General features: G+C 38.2%; 1 protein-coding gene across 1 annotated transcript in view; it reads right to left on the bottom strand.

Annotated features, from left to right (window-relative positions):
* Positions 1-22,444, bottom strand: part of ATP6V1G3 (ATPase, H+ transporting, lysosomal 13kDa, V1 subunit G3) — a 64,623-nt gene that overhangs the window by 22,546 nt on the left and 19,633 nt on the right. Inside the window, exon 2 of the mRNA XM_006892117.1 lies at positions 10,818-10,918. Within this exon, the coding sequence (XP_006892179.1) occupies positions 10,818-10,918 (101 nt within the window). The remainder of the gene's footprint in view (positions 1-10,817; positions 10,919-22,444) is intronic.

The raw sequence follows: 22,444 nt of genomic DNA, 5'->3' as shown, positions 1-22,444 counted from the left end.
TATATATTTTTTTAAAGGTGGTCTGGCAGAGCGTGGACATTATCGAACAATAGCACCAATATCACATGCAAGCAAAATCCTACTGAAGAATATACCAAACCAACTGGAAGAGTACATCAACTGAGAAACACCAGAAATAAAAAAGCTGGGTTTCAAAGAGATGGTTGTACTAGAGACATGATTATCAATATCAGATGGATCTAGGCAAAAAGCAAAGAGTACCAGAAGAATGTCTACATGTTTTTCATTGACTATGCAAAGACTTTTGTGAATCACAGCAAATTGTGGCTAACCTTGAGAAGAATGGGAATTCCAGAAAACTTAATTGTGTTTATGTGAAACCTATATTTGACCAAGAAGCAGTTGTCAGAAAAAGATCAAGGAAACGCTGTAGGGTTCAAAGTCAGGAAAGGAGTGCATCAGGGATGTGTCTTGTCACCATACATTTTCAATCTATATTTCAGAGGGAAACATTTTGATAAATTTAGAAAGAGTTCTTCCATTTTTTTATTCCCCAATTCTAGGTCTCTGCACATTCCATTATGATATTTTGCTTTGTCTTCTCGAAGTGCCCTTTGAAATCTTCTGTTTAGCTCTTTTTCCCTTCATTTGGGCTTTTTGACACTCTTGAGCAATTTTCAGAATCTCTTCTCACATCTATTTTGGTCTTCTCTTCTGTCTTTGTAATGACTATGAAAGGCATTTGACTGTGTGGATCATGACAAGTTATGGCTAACATTGAGAAGAATAATAATCCCAGAGCACTTAATTGTGTTCATGCATAACCTATACCTAGACCAAGAGGCTGTTGTGTGAATAGAGCAAGGGAACATGACAATGGGTTTAAATTAAGAAGGGAGTGTGCCAGATTTGTATTCTTTCTCCATACTTATTAAAATTTGTATACTGAGCAAATTGTTTGAGAAGCTGGATGAAGATGATACAACCTTGCTTGCTGAAAGTGAGGGGGATTTGAAGCTCTTGTTGCAGAATATCAGAGAATACAGCCTTTCGTATGGATTGCATCTCAGTGTCAAGAAAACAAAGATTTTTTTATCTCTGGACCAATAAGTAAAATCATGATATATGGATAAAAGGTATATATGCATGATATATGCAAAAGCTTTTGACTTTGTGGATCACAACAAGTTATGGCTGACTCTGAGAAGAATGGGGATCCCAGAATATTTGATTGTGCTAATGTGAAATCTATACTTGGACCAGGAGGCAGTCACCAGAACAAAGCAAGGAGACACTACATGGTTTAAAATCAGGAAGGGCATCTGGCAGGGATGTATTTTGTCTGTATACCTTTTCCATCTGTATGTACAACAGATCATCCAAGATGCTGGGCAGTGTGAGGACGAATGTGGCATCAGGATTGGTGGAAGAGTCATCAACAACCTGCATTATGTGGATGACACAACCCTGCTTGCTGAAATTGAAGACAACCTGAACCACTTGCTGCAGAATGTCAAGGATTGCAGCCTCCAATGTGGATTGAGGCTCAACATCAGGAAAACAAAGCTTCTCACCATTGGGCCAATTGGCAGCATCAATATGGATGGTGAAGAGATTGAGATAGTTAACAGTTTTAGTTTGCTTGGTTCCAGAGTCAACACTCTTGGTACAGTAGCCAGGAAATCAAGAGACGAATTGCATTGGGAAAGTCAGCTGTGAGGGACCTCTCAAGAATGCTAAAGAGCAACAATGTCAGGCTGGAGACTAAGGTGTGCCTGATCCAGGCTATAGTCTTCGCAATTACGTGCTATGCATCAGAGAGTTGGACAGTGAATAGGGATGATAGAAAGAGAATTGATGCCTTTGAGCTGTGGTGCTGGAAAAGAGTGTTGAATATACCATGGACTGCTAGGAGAACAAACAGGTTTGTCCTGGAGAGGGTGAGCCAGAATGTTCCCTGGAGTCAAGGATTCTAAAGCTTCATCTGACATGCTTTTAGCATGTTGCAAGGAGAGACTGGTCATTGGAGAGGGACATTGTGTTTGGGAGAGTGGAGGGACTGTGCAGGAGAGGAAGACCCTCAATGAAATGGATCGATTCTGTGACTGAAGTGGTAGGAATGAGTGTGTTTGAGATGGCGAGGTTGGCACAGGATAGAACGGCGTTTAGGGCTCTTGTACATAGAGTTGTTATGAGTTACAAGCGACTCAATGGCACATAGCAACAACAACAACATGGAGAAAAGATTGAAACTGTTCACTTCATCTTACTTGGATCTACAAGCAACATTCTTGATATTAGCAGTCCGGAAATATGGAGACATAGTGCGCTGGGAAAATCTGCAGTTGAGATCTCTCTAAATTATTGAGGAGTAATGATGTCATTTTGAGGTCTAAGGTATATCTGATTCAGGCCACAGTGTTTCTAATCACGTGCTATGCATCTAAGATCTGGAAAAGGAATAAAGATGACAGAAGAAAGGTTGATGTCTTTAAGCTGTGGTATTGAAGAATACTGAACATCCCATGGATTGCCAAAAAACCCCAAATATGTCTTGGATAAAGTACAGCCAGAGTGCTCTTTGGAGGCAAAGATGAAAGATTCACCTTACATACTTCAGGTATGTTGCTAGGAGAGGCTATTTCTTGGTGAGTGACATGATGCTTGGAAATGCAGAGAGTTGGCATACTAGAGGAAGATCCACAACCAGTTGCATGACTGGTGCAATGGGCTTGAGTGTGTCAGGAATTGTGAGGACAATGCTTGATAGGACAGAGTTCAGATGCCTTGTTTATAGGGTAGCTCTGGGTTGTACTCGGCTAGATGGTACCTAAAACCAAAAAACCTTATTTCTTGCAGAATTATTTTGTAGTTTTCTTTGTAAAGGTCTTTTGTGTCTCTAGTTAGGTTCATTCTCAAGTATCTCAATTTGTGGTTGGCTATTGTAAATGGTATTGCTTTCTTAGTTTTCTTATTGGTATTTTCTTTCTTACTATAGAAGATTTCGCTGATTTTTGTAGCATGTTACTTTATTAAATTCTAGGTCTAACATTTTTGTTGTTGTTGTTATTGTCATGTCCTTGAGATTTTCTGTGTACAGTGTCATATCATCTGCAGTTGGGAAGTTTTAACAGCTCTTTTCCAGTTTGTTCTTTTATTTCCTTCTCTTGTCATATTACTGTAGCAAGTAATTCCAATACAATATTGAATAATAATGGTGGAAGTGGGCATCCTTGTCTGGTTCCAGTTCTCAGTAAGAATGCCTCTAGTTTTTCTCCATTCAGAATAAGATTGGCTCTTGGTTTGGGGTATATATTTTTCACTATCATGAGGGAATTTTCTTCTATTACCTTTTTGCTGATTGTTTTAATCAAGAATGGATATTGGATTTTGTCAAAGGCCTTTTCTGCTTCAATTGCTGGAATCATGTGGTCCTTATTTTTGCATTGTTAAATATGATACTTTAGGTTGATTTATTTACTTATGTTGAACCGTACTTGTATACCTGTTATGAATCCCACTTTGCAATGATGAATTTTTTTTAATGTACTTTTGAATTCTTTCGGCCAGGATTTTGTTAAAAATTTTTGCATTTATATTCATGATATATATTGGTCTGCACTTTTCTTTTTTGGCAATATCTTTGTCTAATGTTGGTATTAGGGTCGTGCTTACTTCATAAAATGACTCTGGAAAGGGTTCTTCTTTTTGCTGTTTGGTTTTTGTTGTTGTTTCTTTTTTTAATAATTTAAGTACAATTAGTAAAAGATCTTTTCTGAATGTTTTATAAAATTCAGCCATGAAGCAAACTGGTTCAAGACTCATTTTGGGGGGGGAGGAGTCCTTTTATAATTTCCATTTCTTCTTCTGTGATGGGTTTGTTTACGTATTCTACATCTGTCTGTGTGTTAATCTGCGTTGGGTACGTTATGTTATTGTTACATGTCACTCAGTTGCCTACAACCCATAGCTACCCTATGTACAGCAGCTCTGATGCCCGCCCTGTCATGAGCCCGTATCACTGATTCTGACACGCTAGCCCTCATTGCCCCAGTTAATGAATCAATCCATTTCATCTTAGGTCTTCCTGTTCTGTGCTGTCCCTCCACCTTTCCAAGCATGATGTCATCCAAAGATCGGTCTCTCTTGGCCACGTGCCCAAAGTATGTAAGACAGAGCTTCAAAATCCTGGCCTCTAAGGAGAAATTTGGTTTCATTCTCTCTAAGAGAGATGCATTTGTTTTCTTTGTGGTCCATGGTATGTTCAAGACTATTCTCCAGCACCACAACTCGAAGGCATCAATTCTTCTGTCATCCTTAGTCATTCATGAACTCTCTAAGGTGTAGCAAGTAATTGTGAAGATCATGGACTAGATTAGTCACACCTTACTCTATACTGACATCATTAGATTTCAGTACTCTGGAGAGGTTCCTGACAGCTGATTTTCCCAATGTAATTAATCTTTGATTTCCTAACTGCTGGTGTCAAGAGTGTTGATTGTGGAGCTGAGCAAGATTGTTAACAACTTCAATCTCTTTTCTGTATATCATGGGACTGTCAATTGTGTCACAGTGATGAGAATCTTTGTCTTCTCGATATTGAGCTTCAACCAATATTGAAGACTAAGTCCTTGACCTTCTGCAGCAAGCAAGGTATTTGCCTATTTCCTTTAGGGTTACAAATTTATCAAATTGTATCTTATTATAATCTGATATTATCAATTTAATTTCATCTTGTTCTTTTGTGATGTTACCTCTATAATATTTTAATTAAACTATCTGTGTTTTCTCTTTTCCTTTGTTAAGTTTGCCAATGGTTTGTCCATTTTACTTATTCTTTCAAAGAAACAGCTCCTAGTCTTCTTGTTGGTTTAAATTGTTTTTCTATTTTCTATCTCACTGATTTCAACTCTTGTCCTTTTAATTTCCTGTCTTCTAAAGGATGTGAGAAAGATTGTGGCTCTTTTACTAGTTGATGGAGGTGTTGAGTTAGATTTTTGCTTCTTCTGTTTTTATGTTTCTGCCTATTGCTATGAACTGCCCTCTTTTGACCCAAGCTGCATCTCAGAGGTTTTCATATATTCTATTTTCATTTGTTTCCAGAAACTTTTTAATTTTTTTTCATTTCTTCCATAAGCAAAACATGTTCTGTTGGGGTTTTTTGTTTGTTTGTTTGTTTTTTTGTTTTCTTTTCTTTTGTTGTTGTTGTTGTTATGGCACTAGAGACATTATAGCCAAGGTTCGATCAACCTCCCTGTTTGGAAGCAGAGAGTACCAGAGGAATGTCTATCTGTGTTCATTGACTATGCAAAGGCATTTGACTGTGTTCATCACAGCAAACTGTGGATAACTCAGAAGAATGGGGATCCCAAAACACTTGAATATGCTTATGTGAAACCTATACTTGGACCAAGAGGCAGTTGTCAGAACAGAGCAAGGAAATAAAATCAGGAAAAGTGTATGTCAGGGATGCATCCTATTGCCATACTTTTTCAATCTATATGCAGAACAGATCATTTGAGGAGTTAGGCTCTATAAAGAGGAATGTGGTATGAGGATTTTAGGAAGAATCAACAACAACATGCATTATGCAGATGACACAACCCTGCTTGCTGAAACTGAGGAGGACCTAAAACATTTACTACAGAAAATCAAAGACTGTAATCTTCCTTATTAATTGAAGCTCAACATTAAGAAAACAAAGATTCTCACCAGTGGGCCAATTGGCAGCATCATGATAGATAGCGAAAAGTTTTTATCAGCTTCAGCTTGCTTGGCTCTACAATCAACACTCTTTGTACCAGCAGCCATAAAAGATGCATTGCATTGGGAAAGTCTGCTGTCAGGGACCTCTCCAGAGCACTGAATCACATTCTGCTAGGGTATTATTTAGCATCCACATGCATGGTATTATAAGCTTTATCTTTTGGTCATTAATTCTAGTTTTATAGCATTGTGGTCTGAAATATTACTTTGTATCACTTCAATGTTTTTTTATTTGTTGGGGCTTCCTTTATGTTCTAGTATATGATCAATTCTGAAGAATGTACCACGTTTACTTGAGAAGAGAGAAATTAACTTTTAGTGGGTGCAGTACCCTGAATACCATCCATAAGGTTGAGCTGGCTAGTTTAGATCTTCTGTATCTTCACTAAATTTCATTTAAGTTGGTGAAAGTGCAGTGTTAAAATCCTCTACCATTATTATGGCGCTGTCTAGTTCTATCTTCACATCAGTTAATATCGTCTTATGTATTTTTTATGTCCCTCATTTGGTGTATAGATGTGGACCAAGGCTATGTCTTCTTGATCTATTGTGCCCTTCCTTTTATGGTGATTTTCATCCTGAAGTCTATATTAGTAGAGGTTAGTATTGCCACACCTGCGTGTTTGTGATTACCATTTTCTTGGTGTCCCCGTCCCCAGACTTTTATTTTTTTTATGTCTTTCTCTTCATTTCTTAGATGTTTCTTGTAGGGACATATTGACGGGTTTGGGTTTTTTTTTGTTTTTGTTTTTTTTTTTTTTTAATCCATCACTACTCTTTTTATCTTTATTCTCACATTTACTCAGTTTACTTTAGTTATTAAGTGTAATTATTGACAGGTCATGTTTTGTTGTTGCCATTTTGCTGTTTACTTTTCTATTTTTTTTTTTTTTTTTTGGTTACTATCATCCAAATAGGGTCACTATGAGTTACCTATTACTCAATGGCACTTAACAACAACAATAACACCACCATAGAGAGAGATCAATTGACCTAGAGGACAGGGAGTAATGATCCCAAGCCAAAGGTGAGTGACTTTATTCTGTGACCCGCAGGCCTGTTTTTAATTGTTTTTGGTCAAACATTCTTCTAGGTCGTATAGCCCTGGTCTGTTGATTTGCTGTGCAGAAGTAACTCATGGTTGCTGTGATACTGAACACTGTGACACTGATGTGTCAAATATGATAATGGTTACCCATGGTAGACAGGGTTTGGTGGAGCTCCCCAATTAAAACAAGCTTGGAAGCAGGAGTGGCATCCACTTCCAATATAGCTTGCATCCGGAAACCCTCTGAACCTGGAGAAAGAATGAAAGTTATACAAGTGTTCAGGTATTTCATTCATAGAGTCACTATGAGTTGCTTAAGACTTGATGGCACTTAACAACAACATCAACAATGGTCCATCCACTTTCCCTTGATGTCTCTCTATGTAATGGAGTTTCCTTGTAGAATTTCTTGTAGAATTAGTGTTATTTTCACAAATTGTGTAAGCTCCTGCTTTTCCACAAATGAACTAATTTCTTTTCATATCTGATTTGATGGACAGCTTTTCTAGGTACAGGCTCCTCAACCAGCAATTATTTTCTTTCAACTTTCTGTATATGCCATTCAAGTGTCATCTTGCTCACAAATTTTCTATTGAGAAATCAGAACTTAATCTAATAGTTTCTCCTTCAAAGGTGACTCTCTTTTTCTTGGGCTGCTTTTAATATTCTATTCTTATCTTTTATTTTTAAGAATTTGACCGTGAGATGTCTTGATGCATTTTTTATAAAATCTGATTTGTTTGGTTTTCACTGAGCTTCTTGAATGTAGATTATTTTGTTCTTCATAATATCTGAAAAGTTTTATTCTAGTATCCCTTCCACAATTTTGTCATTGCTGTCCTGTCCCTCTTGTGCTCTGGTATTCTGATCATACATACATTGTTCACTTTTATGCCATCCCACTTGATTCTAATATTTTTTTATTTTCTATTTCATCTCATTGCTCATTTTTCTTCTAGTATGTTCCCATTGAGGTTCTTGTCTTCCAAGTCATTATTCATCTCACTGTTCTCTCTCTTCTATTATACTCTTTCATCCCTCCAGCATGTATTAAACTTCTGCCATTTCAATGTTGATATTCTGGATAGTATTTTTATGCATTTCTGTTATTTTGAGTACTATGTTAGCTGTACCCTTTCTGTCCTGTGATTATTTTTTATGTCCTTGTGTATTTAAGCCATAGTTTCAATTCTTTCTTCCATCATTTGCAGCTTCTTCTGTAGTTTTTCATATTCTTTCTTGTCATTGTATTTCTTTTGGAAGCCTATCTCTGAAAGATTTACTTTCTTTATGGCTTCCATTGTTTTTTCCATTATTTACACTTTTTTCCATAGCTGTTCATAGAACTCCACATTAAAATATAAGATATTTCTTTTATTTCCCTGTCTTTGGGGTATTTATTTTCGGTTACACACACACACACACACACACACACACACACACACACACACCACTCACACACTCTACTTCTCTGACTCTGGAATATTCGTTGGGTCTGTGATATGCTCTGCTTTTTTTTTCTGAGATGGCTTAATTGGTTTATTCACATTGTTTGAAACTGCTTGTTGCTTTCTTGATTTCTTTTCTGACTTCTCTGTGACGTTATTCTTGATAAGTGTTGGCTGTTTCTTTTGTGTCTGCATAGGTTGCTGATAGCTGTTTATTATACTATTGATTAGTTAGCAGATTAAAATAATAAGTCTATTGAGGTGGTTGCCTTGATTCACTGGAAGTCCTTTCTAGTTCTGTCGAGCAGGAAACTTTGCCTTTCCTGAAGTCCTTCATGCCGTCTCTGGGCTATGGTGCAGCCCTGCTGGAATTTTACCTTATTTTACTTCTCTCTCTTCAAGTCTATTGTTCTCCTTTTTCTGCAGAGTGGTCATCTACTAGGTGCTCCAACTTATGCAGTTTCAGTCCAGGGGCCTTTGAAGGCAGCTTTCTTGCTGGCATCTCAGCATGCCAACTGTGAAAGTGAGTCTCACCTGATTGCAGCCGTCTCTCCCAAACTCTATTGTCCTCTTTGGTCTCTGGGACAACCTCTTAGTGGCAGGGATTTCATAAAGAAGAAGCCTTTCTCCAAGGAGTTTCAAGCCCCTCCTTCCCCAGCACCTGAAAGTGCTGGCTCTGGGATTGAGTCTTTCACCCAATTTCAGCCCCTTCTCCTGAAATTTGTTGTCCTCCTTTGTCTTTGGGATTGCATGTGACCAGATATTTCAACACATACAGTTTATGTCAGGGGCCTTTCAGTTGTTGATCTTTTAACAAGTATTTATTAACTACATGCTATAGACCAGATTTGGTTCAATGACTAGGAAAACACCATATAATCTAACAAAGAGCATGCCTTTGCTGGTGGTTTATATTATTGAAGAGAAGACAAGAAATAAGCAGAAAATATAAATGCACATTATTATAACAGGCCATGATAAATGTTCTAAAGAAAAATCATGAACTCTAATTGGTATTGGTCTCCTGTATTTATAAGTGACAGAGCTTTAGATAAGATGATGAGGAGAGAACAAGCTGATAATTCTGTAGAGATGCAGGTGTCTGAAAGAAGAACATTCTAAGGAAAGAAAATAACATGTGCAAAGGCCTTGTGGTAGCAGCATGCCTACCCTGTTTGAGGAATAGCGTGGAAACAAATATGGTTAGGATAGAATAGGTAGAGTTAAATGGGAAATGTGTTTTGAGAGGTATTGAGGGGAATGGGCATTATGCTATGTATAGATTTGGGATTGTTATTTTAAAATACTGATGTTGTTAGGTGCTGTTGAGTTGATGCTGATTCATTACCAACTCTACGTGTCAGAGCTGAACTGTTCCTTTAGGATTTCATTGTCTTTACAGAAGTAGATTGCTAGGTCTCATTTCCTTAGAGCTGTTAGGTTGGTCAAAACTGCAGCTTTCAGGGTAACAGCTGTGTGCTTAATAGTTATCTCACTAGAGCTCCTTGGAGGACTTGATTTTTTGCTAAGTGGTTCACTTTATTCTCAAAATTACCCTGAATTTGAAGCAAGAGCTTCCCAGGAAAGTTTTTCCTACTATGGGGTCCAACTGATCTTACTTGAACATTTTTATCTAACATCACTTAAATAAAAGCTGTAAACAGTGAGATGCATTCATGATTAATTTTTTAATATCAGGTTTTGCACAGAATTTTCTTTGTGTTCTTACTGAGGTTAAATACAAATATTAAATGAACTTAAACTATGAGAGATAAAATGCAAAATTTATGGGTTTTTTGATTCATGCTCAAACTTGGAAAGGAGGCTGTTGGCTCTGAAAATGTCATACACTTGTTTTCACTGTAAACTGCAGATAGTGAAAACTGCTGAAATTGAAAGATATATTGCTTAACTTATAAGAACAACTTCTTGAACAAAATTTGGAGTTTAAAAAGGAAATAGTAAGGAACTACCAGAAAGATTTTCAGAATTATCTACTGTGATCATTTATAAATCTTGATCCCAAGAAAGAAAATTCAGTCTAATAAATACATTCTATAATTTAGTCTCCAGCATTTTTAATCTATTCTACTGGTATATATTAACATGTTTCTTAGAATTTTTCTTGTAAAAAATCTGTAGTAGGAAATATTTTTTTTTTATCCAAACTTTTCAATGTATATATTCAAGACCACAGTGCAGGAGAGGAAGACCCTCAATAAAATGGATTGATGTGGTGACAGGGGTAACGAGGGTAGGTGTGTCAGAGACAATGAGATTGGGACAGGACAGAGCAGGGTTTAGGGCTGTTGTACATAGGGTCGCTATGAGTTGCAGGTGACTTGACTGCACATAACAACAACAACAACAGTATATATAATTGTTGCTTTCTTTTCCAATGGCAAATAAAAAATGTCTTCCAAGTGAAAATAGAAAACTAGTAATTTTGCTATGGTTTCAATTATTTGCTTTGATAATATCTTTTGTCACTCAGTCTCAGTGTTTCCCCACTGATATTCTATATCATATCTTATGTTACACTAATATTTTATAACTTATATTACATAAACATCAGTACTGACTTTTTTCTTTACCTTAGATTGTTTCATCCGAAACTCTTTATCTTTCTGCATTCGGTATTGATCAATTTCTGCCATTGCCTCTTCCTTAGCTTGTTTCAATCTCTTTCCTTTTCCTGAAAATGAACAGTGGCATAAAAAGGAATATTTCTTTTCAGTATGCTTGAAATTTTAAACCTGATTTAAAAAAAATATAGGTTAGGTATATATATATTTTTTGGTGACTTTCCCCCCCTAGAATAGCACATTTCATAAAAAAAATAATAGATGTACTGAAAACTCTATTTTAAACTTACATTTTTACAAACTGAATTGTTAGATCTTGAGAATGGCAACTCTTTAATCTTTACGTATTTGAATAAAATATTTTCTCATTTATGCACAGTTACAGTCAGACAGTGTGCTTTAAATGTCATATACTCAGACAGATATCATTTGGTCCAATTTTCTGTTCTGATTTGCAGCCAGGCTTCCGTCAGCTCACACCAACTGGATCCTATTTATCACTGGCTGAGCTCCAAAGCTCCTGCAAACATGCAACTCAGACTCTATCAAACGGAGTTACCATTTTACAAAAAAGAGAGAGAGAGAAATTTATTGGGATATTTCCTGACCACTTGTTGACTCTAGAATGACTTATTAAGCCCCACAGCACATCAAAGTCGTTTTTTTTTGGCAGTAGTTTTCTCTGAGGTGGACTTGAAAGCGGTTGTAAAACCAATTGTTTTTAATGGTTAGGAGGTTTAGTTTGGTAGTCTTTCTTTTATTAAGAGCAAAGGTGTAAGCTTTATATCAGCAGACAGGAAGGTAGAGGAAAGTTTTAGACAAAAACAGTGTTGTGAGGATCATTAGCTTGATGTACAGCCGTTTGCCAACCAGAATTAAGTTCTAGCAGTTATAGGCTAAATTTAATTGCTCCTCTCCCCCACCTCCTTCCACCATCAGATTTTCACATACTAATATTTTGTGATCATTACAACCTTAGAGAAACTCCCCACTATATTGAAATTCTTTTTCCCCCCTTTCCTAATATTTTGATTTCTGTTAAAAACCTTCATTCTTTTGCTTATTTGATTTCTTCTGTCTAATGTATGCTAACTCTAGGTTTGAATCTGTTCTTCAGTTCCTTGAGCTTAAGAAATGCTGAGCGAGTTCAGCCCTTTTGATTTTTTGACTCTAGTTCCTCGCACATTTCATCGTAGTATTTTGCTTTGTCATTCAGAGCAGCCTTTTGGAATCTTCTGTTCAGCTCTTTAGTATCTTGAATTCTTCCTTGTGCTTTGGTTTCTCTATGCTCCAGTGCAATCTTCAGAGTTTCTTCTGACATCCATTTTGGGGATGCTTTGGGCAGAATATTAAATGATCCAGGAAGTATTAAAAGAAGATGGAAGGAATATACTGAGTCATTATATAGAAAGGAATTGGCAGATACAGAGGAATTTAAAGAAATAACATATGACCAAGAGCCTATGGTGATGAAGGAAGAAGTTCAAGCTGCTTTGAAGGAAATAGCAAAAAATAAAGCCCCAGGAATTGATGGTATACCAATTGAAGTGTTTCAGATACCAGATGTTGCCCTGGATGTGCTCACCAAGCTGTGCCAAGAAATCTGGAGAACAACCACTTGGCCAACTGACTGGAAGAGATCTATATTTGTTCCCATTCCAAAGAAAGGTGACCCAACTGAGTGTGGAAACTACAGAACAGTGTCATTGATTTCACATGCAAGCAAGATTCTGCTGAAGATCATCCAAAAACGATTAGAACAGCACATCAGCAGAGAACTGCCGGAAGTCCAGGCTGGGTTTAGAAGGGGTCATGGTACTAGGGATATCGTTGCTGATGTTAGATGGATCTGGGCTGAAAGCAGGGAATACCAGAAGAATGTCTATCTGTGTTTCATTGATTATGCAAAGGCATTTGACTGTGTGGATCATAACAAACTGTGGCTGACTCTGAGAAGAATGGGAATCCCAGAACATTTAATTGTGCTAATACGAAACCTATACTTGGACCAAGAGGCAGTAGTCAGAACAGAGCAGGGTAACACTGCATGGTTCAAAGTAAGGAAGGGTGTACGCCAGGGATGCATCTTGTCTCCATACCTTTTCAACATGTATGCAAAGCAGATTATTCGAGAGGCTGGGCTCTATGAGGAGAATTGTGGCATCAGGATTGGTGGAAGATCTATTAACAATCTCCGTTATGCAGATGACACAACCTTGCTTGCTGAAACTGAGGAGGACCTCATGCACTTGTTGCGAAGGGTCACGGACTGCAGCCTTCAGTATGGACTGAGGCTCAACGTCAAGAAGACAAAGATTCTCGCCACTGGAGCAATTGGCAGCGTCAGGATGGATGACGAAGAGATTGAGAGTGTTCACAGCTTCAGTTTGCTCTGCTCCACAGTCAACACTCTTGGCACCAGCAGTCAGGAAATCAAAAAGCGTATCACGATGGGAAAGTCTGCCGTTAGGGACCTCTCAAAGGTATTCAGGAGCCACAGTGTCTCTCTGGAGACTAAGGTGCACCTGATACAGGCCATGGTCTTTGCAATCGCTTGTTATGCATCAGAGAGTTGGACAATGACTAGGGGGACAGAAGGAGAGTGGATGCTTTTGAGCTGTGGTGCTGGAGAAGGGTACTGAATGTACCATGGACTGCCAGGAAAACAAACAGATTCATCTTGGAGAGGATTAAACCAAGCTGCTCCTTGGAGGCAAGGATTCTGGGGCTTCGTCTGACATACTTTGGACATGTTGCCAGGAGGGACGGGTCCTTGGAGAGGGACATCATGCTTGGGAGGGTGGAGGGACAGCGCAGGAGGGGAAGACCCTCTATGAGATGGATTGATTCAGTGACTGGGGTAATCGGGATGGGTGTGTCAGAGGCGGTGCGGTTGGCGCAGGATAGAGCAGGGTTTAGAGCTGTTGTGCGTAGGGTCGCTATGAGTCGGAAACAACTCGATGGCACATAACAACAACAACAATGTATGCTAAAGGTTTGGTCATAATTTTTGTTGACTAACTGGAAAGATTGGGGTTTGAATTCAGCAGCTGCTCCTTGGGAGAGAGAGGGGCACTTTGCTTCAATAGAATTATAGACAGAGGGTCACCAGTAGTTGAAATCAACTTGAAAACAGTGAGTTCTTTGTTATATTGTGCTGATTCTAAACTAAGCAAATGTGTTCTCATTAAGTGGTAAAAACTGAGAATCTTAACATAAATTTTTAACTGTTTTATTATAATTATATAAATTATACTTAATATTTTTACACACCTTTGTAACCTTTGAGGGTAGAATATTCCTAAATTTCTTTCCCTGATGAATGTGAATAGTTTTACTAGTCATCCTATATCACATAGAATAAAGATGCATTTCCTGAGTTATTAACTGTGATGCTGATTGAAACTCAGATAAGCCTCATTCAGAAGAGATATTTAATTCTTCCTTTATATCTGTTGAATCCCTGAGAGGTGCACAAAGTTAATGCCATCATAATTCTGAAAGTCGTAGGTTTGAGTCAATCCAGAGAAATTTTGAATGAAAGGCCTAGTGGTCTCCTGAAAAACCAGCCATCACACACCTGTGGAAAGTCTGCATCCACACATAAAAGTTCAGTCTAGAGAAAGCCATCAAGTTGCAGCAATTGAACCTAGCTCATGACATGGATAATCTTCACCTAGTAGGGCTCTGGTAAACTCAACTCCAGCCAATCTGTGGCTAGCTTCAAATGGACATCAGCTGCAAACTCAGGAGAATCCACATTCCTCTCTGTGTGCCAGACCTGTTGGTCTCCTCACTCAGCCCTAGCCACCTACATTGAGCTAAGTCAACAAACCAGGGTTCCTCATGATTCTCTGCTCCTTAAGCCAAAATCCCTTTCTGATCATCCACATAGCTGTGCGTTGCTAGGTAGGCAACTCTGAAGGAACATGTCCAAGTTCAACCTGTTTCTTCATTGTTCTATTTCTCTCACTTCCATACCTGTGGATCCAGGAACCAAAGTTTCCAAGTTGAACCTCAAAGTTTCCAAGTTGAACTGACAATTCCTCATTAGAAAGGACTTGCTTGCTCTCTCAAAGTACTGGTTTAATAGGGATGGGAAAATCAGATTTTGGCTGTCTAAAGGGCAATATCAGGGCATAAGGCATGAAGCAGTTGGGTTACATTCTTTCACAAATGTAGTTATTAGTAAGACAATTGTAAGGGTGAACAAATCCCAGGAAACACTTGAAATATAAATGAAAGATTATACAAAACATAATGTACATGCATGAGATACAATGTGTATGAATGATAAAAAGATTAAAAAAAACCCTAAAAACAAAAAAAAAGGGGGGGGACAAAAAAAAAAGTATGGCGCATACACCCTTGGGTCTCTATGAGAAGAATCATGGACTCCAAACCGGCAATTGTTCTGTTTGTTTCGGTTCCAAATCAAAACCCACTGCCGTTAAGTGAGTGGGTTTGATGACTCATAACAGTCTTCCCTGGGGTTTCTGAGGCTGTAAATCTTTCCCAAAGGAGACTGCCCATCTTTCTTCGATGGAGCATCTGGTGAATTTGAAATGCTGATTCATGGATTAGCAGCCTGTTGTGTTACCATTACCAAAACCCTTTTCAAATACCAAGCCTGGTACAAAGTAATGTGTCTCTGATTCTTGAACCTTCCTGGTCATTCTTTCCCTTCTTTTTATTTTCTTACTGCTAATTATAAGGAGCTCTAGTGTTGAGGCATTGTACTGCCTACCCAAAGGCACACAGTTCAAATCCACTAACTGCTCTGAGGAGGAGAGATGGACAGTTTCCTCCCACGTGATTCGCAGCCTCTGAAACCTCACTGGAGGTCAGCCATAGGTCAGGTGCTACTCAACAGCACATACCATCAACAATAATAATGTTTATTATCATCTTAACTTGACTAAATCCCTGGTTCTCTGAGGTCCTATCCATTTAGTAACGATCATACTGTGAGCAGAACAAAAACAGATGACATATTGGTGGTAGAAAAAACTCCTTCAACCCCAGCCTACTATTTCTCCAATCAAAACTTTGAGATAAAAATGCATTTCAGATGCATTAACATTTTCTTAAACATAATGAGTTCATAGAAATACACAATTACTTTTGAAAATAAATCTTACATCATTATTCTCTAACACCTTGGTTTCAAGTTAATGACAGCACAGTCCAAGAAAACAAAACAAGAATGAGGAAGTTCTGTGTGCCCTACCCCGGAGCAGAATCCAGCGCTCCTTTTAGAGCCAGTCTATTAGCTCAGTCACGCCGCGGCCGCTCAGAGTGCGCCTGTGAGTCCTGCCTCATGGCACCAGTCACCTGCTGGGTCTCGTTCAATTAACAGGGCAGCCACAGGGAGATCTCTGTTGGCGCAGCAATTTTCCAGATCGACTCAGCAGCTGCTGCTGTGTGAGACAGCTGCATACGCTACACCTGATTTAATTCAGCGACCGAAACCACTATTGTGCTAGAAGTGAAGCCAAACGCCTGCATCAGACTGGTAGCTTATTGCTCTGTTATATGGACATTTCCAAATTTCTCTTTCTTCATAAGTATTGAAAACAGGGCTACTGTGAACGAAAATAGTGTTTTTTCTCACTATTTTCTCCATAAAACATCACTCACTCATTGTTTCTGAGTCTGAACTCACTCGTAGCTCTCCTTCGGTGAATTTCTGAGGCTGTAAATCACACAGGATTCTGATTTTATTTCACTTTCTAAATTTATTTTTATTTATCTGGCACCTTCTAGCAAGAACATGTTAGTGTTTAGATGCAATCTGATCTTGAGTCCCAGAGTTCCTACAAGGACTTAGATCTTACCGGTCAAATTTCCCGAGTTTTTGTTTAGAAAAAGGGTATCATTTTAGGCATTGAAATTTTAAATCTACTGGAGTAGGAACTGCAGGCAGTTTTCACTTTTTCAACCATTATGCGTTCAGTACCTACTAGATACCTGCCACAGACCATACATAGAGTCAGAACCAGAGGAAAGGTCAGTGCAAGGATATGGTCATTGCTCCTGGCTGACATAAACTGCATGCATTCTGAAACTATATACGCAGTGGTCTAGTTTCTAAGAGGAAAACAATAGAACATACACATTATGAAGGGTAGTACACAATCAACAGAAAGCAATGCAACTTTAGTGCTGAGTTTCTTTGTACTTTTGATAGTTAAAATAGAGTAAAAATTTGTAACATTATGGTAATATCCACTCAACTATTAAAATTTTAGAGGATCTGTGCTTTCTCAGCACCCCCAATAGTCAGGCTAAGAAGCATGTGTCTTACATTAAGAAGCACCTGCCTTATGTTAAGAAGGTGAGTCGGAAATGCAAACAGACCTAGATACATCAAGTGGAGACAAGAGAAAGCTAAGGAGAAGGTCAGGAAAGGCTTCCAGTAAGCGTCACCATTGAGATGAGTGCCCTTTTTTTCCCTATAATTACATTTTATTAATTTTCATAAACATTTACAGAGATTTTGGGTTTCCATTCATTCACCGCTGCACCATTCTCTCTACCCTCCTCCCAGTTTGTTCTTGTCCAAATGCCACAGTGCTTGTCAAAGCCAGTTCTGATTAATCTTCTTTGTCTGTGTGTCCTTTGCCATTCCCTATCACTCCTCCCTGAGAGAGACTTCACCTGAGTCATAAGGAAAAGGGGATGGCGTATTCTCTTAGCTACTTCCTGCTGAAAAGGGACGCTGTGGATTTCAGGGTGAAGATCTTCTCTCACTACTCTAAAGGGCCCCTTTGGCAGTAGGAAACTGAGTAAGATGGGTTCAATAATGTATACTGCACTGAAACAGAGGAGGGAGAAAACTGTTTAAAAGAGATATATAACAGGAGATGAGTGCCCTTATTGACCAGAAGAGCAGTGAGGGTGGAGAATCTATCTGGAGTATTGGAAAAAGAAAAGGTCAATCTTTTTCAGATATTTTTTGAGAACTTACTCTGAAGAACTCCGTGTCTAACAACAAATACTTAGCTTATTTTCATATATTTGATTTGTTATGCAGACATATCTTTCAGTAAGAAAGTGATTGTTATTGTATACCATCCAGTCGGAACTGACCCATCGCTGACCCTCAAGTGGGTTTTTGCACAGGAGGATTCTTCTCTTGCTGGATGTGCATTCGGGATTGCCACACAGCTACTTGTCACCAGGCCACCAGTGCTCCCCTAGGAAAGTCATTCTTGAGTTTCATGCCAGAAGATATTTTGCAGAGAGTGAGGGAGAGTGAAACTTAGACTGGTTTTTATATGATTTGAAGTTGTTGTTTTATGTGCTGTCAAGTCACCTGTGACTCATAGAGACCCTCTCTACAACAGCCCTAAACCCTGCTCTATCCTGTGCCAATCTTATTGCCTCTGACACACCTATCCCCATTACCCCAGTCACTGAGTCAATCCATCTCATAGAGGGTCTTCCTCTCCTGTGCTGTCCTTCCACCCTCCCAAGCATAATGTCCCTCTTCAAGGACTAGTCCCTCCTTGCAATTTGTCCAAAATATGTTAGACAAAGTTTCAGAATCTTTGTCTCCAAGGAGCAGCCTGGTTTAACCCTCTCAAGGATGAACCTGTCTGTTCTCTTAGCAGTCCATTCAATATTCTTCTTCAACATTTCAGTTCAAAGGCATCAATTCTCTTTCCATCATCCCTAGTCATTGTCTAGCTCTCTGATGCAAGTGTTTGCAAAGACCATGTCCTGGATCAGGCACACTTTAGTTTCCAAACTGAAATCATTGCTCTTCAGTACTCTGGAGAGGTCTCTGACAGCAGACTTTCCCAATGCAATACATCTTTTAATTTCCTGGCTGCTGGTTCCAAGTGTGTTGATTGTGGAGTCAAGCAACCTAAAGCTGTTAAGAATCTCAGTCTCTTCACCATCTATCACGATGATGCCAATTGGCCCAGTGGTGAGAATCTTTGTTTCCTTGATACTGAGCTTCAATCCATACTGAAGGCTGTAGTCCTTGACCCTCTGCAGCAAGTTCTTCAGGTCCTCCTCAGTTTCAGCAAGCAAGGCTGTATCATCTACATAACGTAGATTGTTGATGAGTCTTCTTCCAATCCTGAAGCCACATTTCTCCTCATACAACCAAGCCTCCCAGATAATCTGTTCGGCATATAAATGCCTAAAAATAATACAGGAGCAGCACAAATCTTGAGAAAGGGTAATATTTATAGAAGGTATTGCTGACAATTAAATGAGAGACTGAGTTGTTTCAATTAATGATGAGTCAATTAATGATGACCACATGTGTTATTTGACAATGGGGAGACAAGACTGAAGTTAAATTTCCATTTGGTGATGCTGACAAGACTAATGTATTTATGAACCGGGAGATCAGAAATATGAGTCTTCAGAACAGAGTCAATTTAAAGGGATAAGGTTAGATATGATCATCCAAGAAGTGTCTGAGGATTTAAAAGAGTTGTCAGCCACTGTGGTGATGACTTGAACTCAGAGAGACCTTATGTACAACAGTATGAAGTGCTGCCCTACATCAACCTCACGATCCCTGGCATCCTTGAGTCGACCATTAGAATAATTTGCTAATCTGTCCTTTGCTGTCTCTCTCCAGTGACTGATCCCTCCTGATGATGTGCCCAAATTAAGTATGTTTGACAATGTTTTGTTCTGATCCATAGGGTTTTCATCAGCTAATTTTTCTAAGTCTTTCTTCCTTGTCCATTTTCTCCAAGAATTACTGCTGAAATCTGTCCACCAGTGTATGGGTATGATAATATTTGAAACATTACTAACAGTTTGCAGTATCACAGCAAAATGGGAGCAAGCTAGGTGAGTGATAGTTGGGGCAGCTAAAATTATGATACAAATAAACAAACTTTAGAGAATGTAGTAATTTTGGTCAACTACATTGCAGAAAGCAATAAATTACCAGGAAATTAGAATAGTAACCTTTCTTTTGGTAACTGTTGGTACAGAACTTCTCTTTTGTCTCATTTCTTTCCATAGCTGCTTTTTATTGTTTCCTTTTGCTTTTTACCCCCAGTTTCAAACTCTACTTCTTAAGATATCGATGTATATGCATATGTACAAAATACTTTTGGGTAGGTTGTAGATTGAGTACCACCAAGAGTGATTAATACAGGAAAATGTTCTGTAGTTTTAATTTTAATAATACCTACACGAAGAAATGAAAGTCTCATATACTTACAAATACCTCATTAGTCTGTGGACTATAAAGAACGAGGAAGTATTTATAGATTTACAAAATACATGAGACATGGTCTTAAAGTTCTAATAGAAAAATCATTTTATTAGTTTATTAAAAATCATGTCTTCATAAACAAAAATATCCACTTGAATGTTGAAGAACTTAAATAGTTCTTATTTTCATAATTCTGAAATTTTACAAATAGCTCAGCAGCTTATTTAAGTATATATTATTAGTTAGAAATATATTAATATATGTTAGTATAAAACAAACAGTAATTTTGCATTTTTGATGTATTTTTGGTAGAAATAACATAGGTATTTAATATGCTGTATATTGAAAGAAGGGAGCCCTGGTGACTTAGCGATAGGGAGTTGTGCTGCAAACCTAAAGGCACACAGTTCAAATCAACTCACTGCTCTGAGGGAGAAATATAAGCAGTCTCATCCTGATTAATTTATAGCCTCTCAAAACCCAGTGGAAGACAGGTATGAGTCAGTTCCAACTCAAAGGTACATAACAACAACAAAAGACATCACATCATTGAAAACAATTCATACAGGGTTTTGGCATTTTTTGTTTTATTTTTCTGTTGACATAGTTTTATTTTTTGAAAACAATAAGTCAAATTACAGTGTTGATGCACAGCTGTAGATTGTTTTCGAATTTGCAATGTTTGTAAATGAAATAAATTGTCATTGTTAGGTGCTGTCAAATCAACTATAGCTCATAGCAACTCTGTGGAGAATAAATCTGAAGCTTCTCTTATGTACACCATCCTCAAAATTGTCCTCAAACTTAAGTCTATTGTTAAAGTCACTGTGTGAGTGCATCTCATTGAGGGTCTTCCTCCCTTTCACTGCTCATGCATTTCCCCCCCCAGCATGATGTATTTTTCTAAGCACTGGCCTCTCCGGAAAATGTGCTCAATACATCTGAGATGAAGTTCCACTATCCTTTCCTGTAAGGAGCATCTGGTTGCATTTTATTTAAAAACAGGTTTGTTTACTGTTTTGGCAGTCCATGGGATATTCACTACTCTTTAGCAATACCATAATTCAAAGTCATGGCTTCTTTCATCCTATTCATTGTGCAACTTTCAGATGCAATGGAAAATACCTTTGATTAGATTTGGTGCATCTTGGTTGTTAAACTGACGTCCCTGCTTTTCAGAACTTTAAAAGGGATCCTTGACGGCGAATTTTCCCAATGCAATACATATTTTGGTTCCCTGGTTGTTGCGACCATGAATGTTGATAAAAGAATTTTTTTTTTAAAAAAAAGGAGTTCTGGTGGCCTAGTGGCAGGAAGCTCCATTTGAATCTCGAAAACACATGATTTGAATCCACCAGGTGCTCTGCTGGAGAAGGATGGGTGGTCTTCTTCTCCCATGTGATTAACTGATACTGAAAACCCCACGGGGTGGGGGGGGGGTCAGCTATGGGTCAGTTCTGACTCAGTAGTATACACAACAACAAAATAAAAATAGCTTTCATAAAAGAACTAATACAGCACATGTTTCAAAGAAACTTTTAGATATTACCTTAACTTTCTAATGTGATTTTGATTGAAAGTTCAATTTCATTTCCACTGTAAAATGTATCTTATCTTGGACTAACACAGTCTTATGTTTTGACTGAAGAACAAAAATATGCTAAATTCCCATTATATAGAGTAGTGCAAACCTATTGTGATTTTTCTAAATGCAACAAAATAGTAAGTTGATGTTGATTGTGAGGAACACAACAAATTATGGCTAACCTTGAGAAGAACGGGAATCATAAAGCACTTAATTGTACTCATGTGAAATATATACTTGAACCAGGAAGCAGTAGTCAGATCAGAGTAGGAAAACACTGCATGGTTCAGAATCAGGAAAAGTGTGCATCAGGGATGCTTCCTGTCCCCATATGTTTGGAATCTATATGTGGAAGAGATCATGTGGGGAGGCTGGACTTTATGAGAAGGAATGTGGCATCAGGATTGGAAAGAGTCTTCAACAACCTGCATTATGCAGGTGACACACCTTGCTTGCTGAAACAGAGGAAGACCTGAGGCATTTGCTGCAGAAGATCAAAGACTAATCGTCAACATGAATTGAAGGCCCCATACATCAATTTTATCCTCTTCAGATTGTTCATTTCTGGTTGTATTTGGCTGTCTCTTTATACCTTGGACTAGTCCTTCTAAGCTTGACCCCAGTTTGTCTTTTATGAAGGTTATGGTTTTAGGCTTTATTCCCAGGTTTCTGATCCACCTTGAGTTGATTTTTGTGTATGATGTGAGATGTGGATCCTGTTTCAGCTTTCTACAGGTGGAAGTGCAGTTTTACCAAAACCATTTGTTGAAGAGGTTGTCATTTCCCCATTTTATAGCTTTGATTTTTTTGTCGAATATCAGTTGACTATAGATAGCTGGATGTATTTTTGGGTTC

This window comes from Elephantulus edwardii, unplaced genomic scaffold (assembly GCF_000299155.1).
Source record: "Elephantulus edwardii isolate Elephantulus edwardi_28Jun2011 unplaced genomic scaffold, EleEdw1.0 scaffold00110, whole genome shotgun sequence".
In the NCBI taxonomy this organism is placed as follows: Eukaryota; Metazoa; Chordata; class Mammalia; order Macroscelidea; family Macroscelididae; genus Elephantulus; species Elephantulus edwardii.
This window is presented reverse-complemented; position numbering and strand designations above follow the sequence as displayed.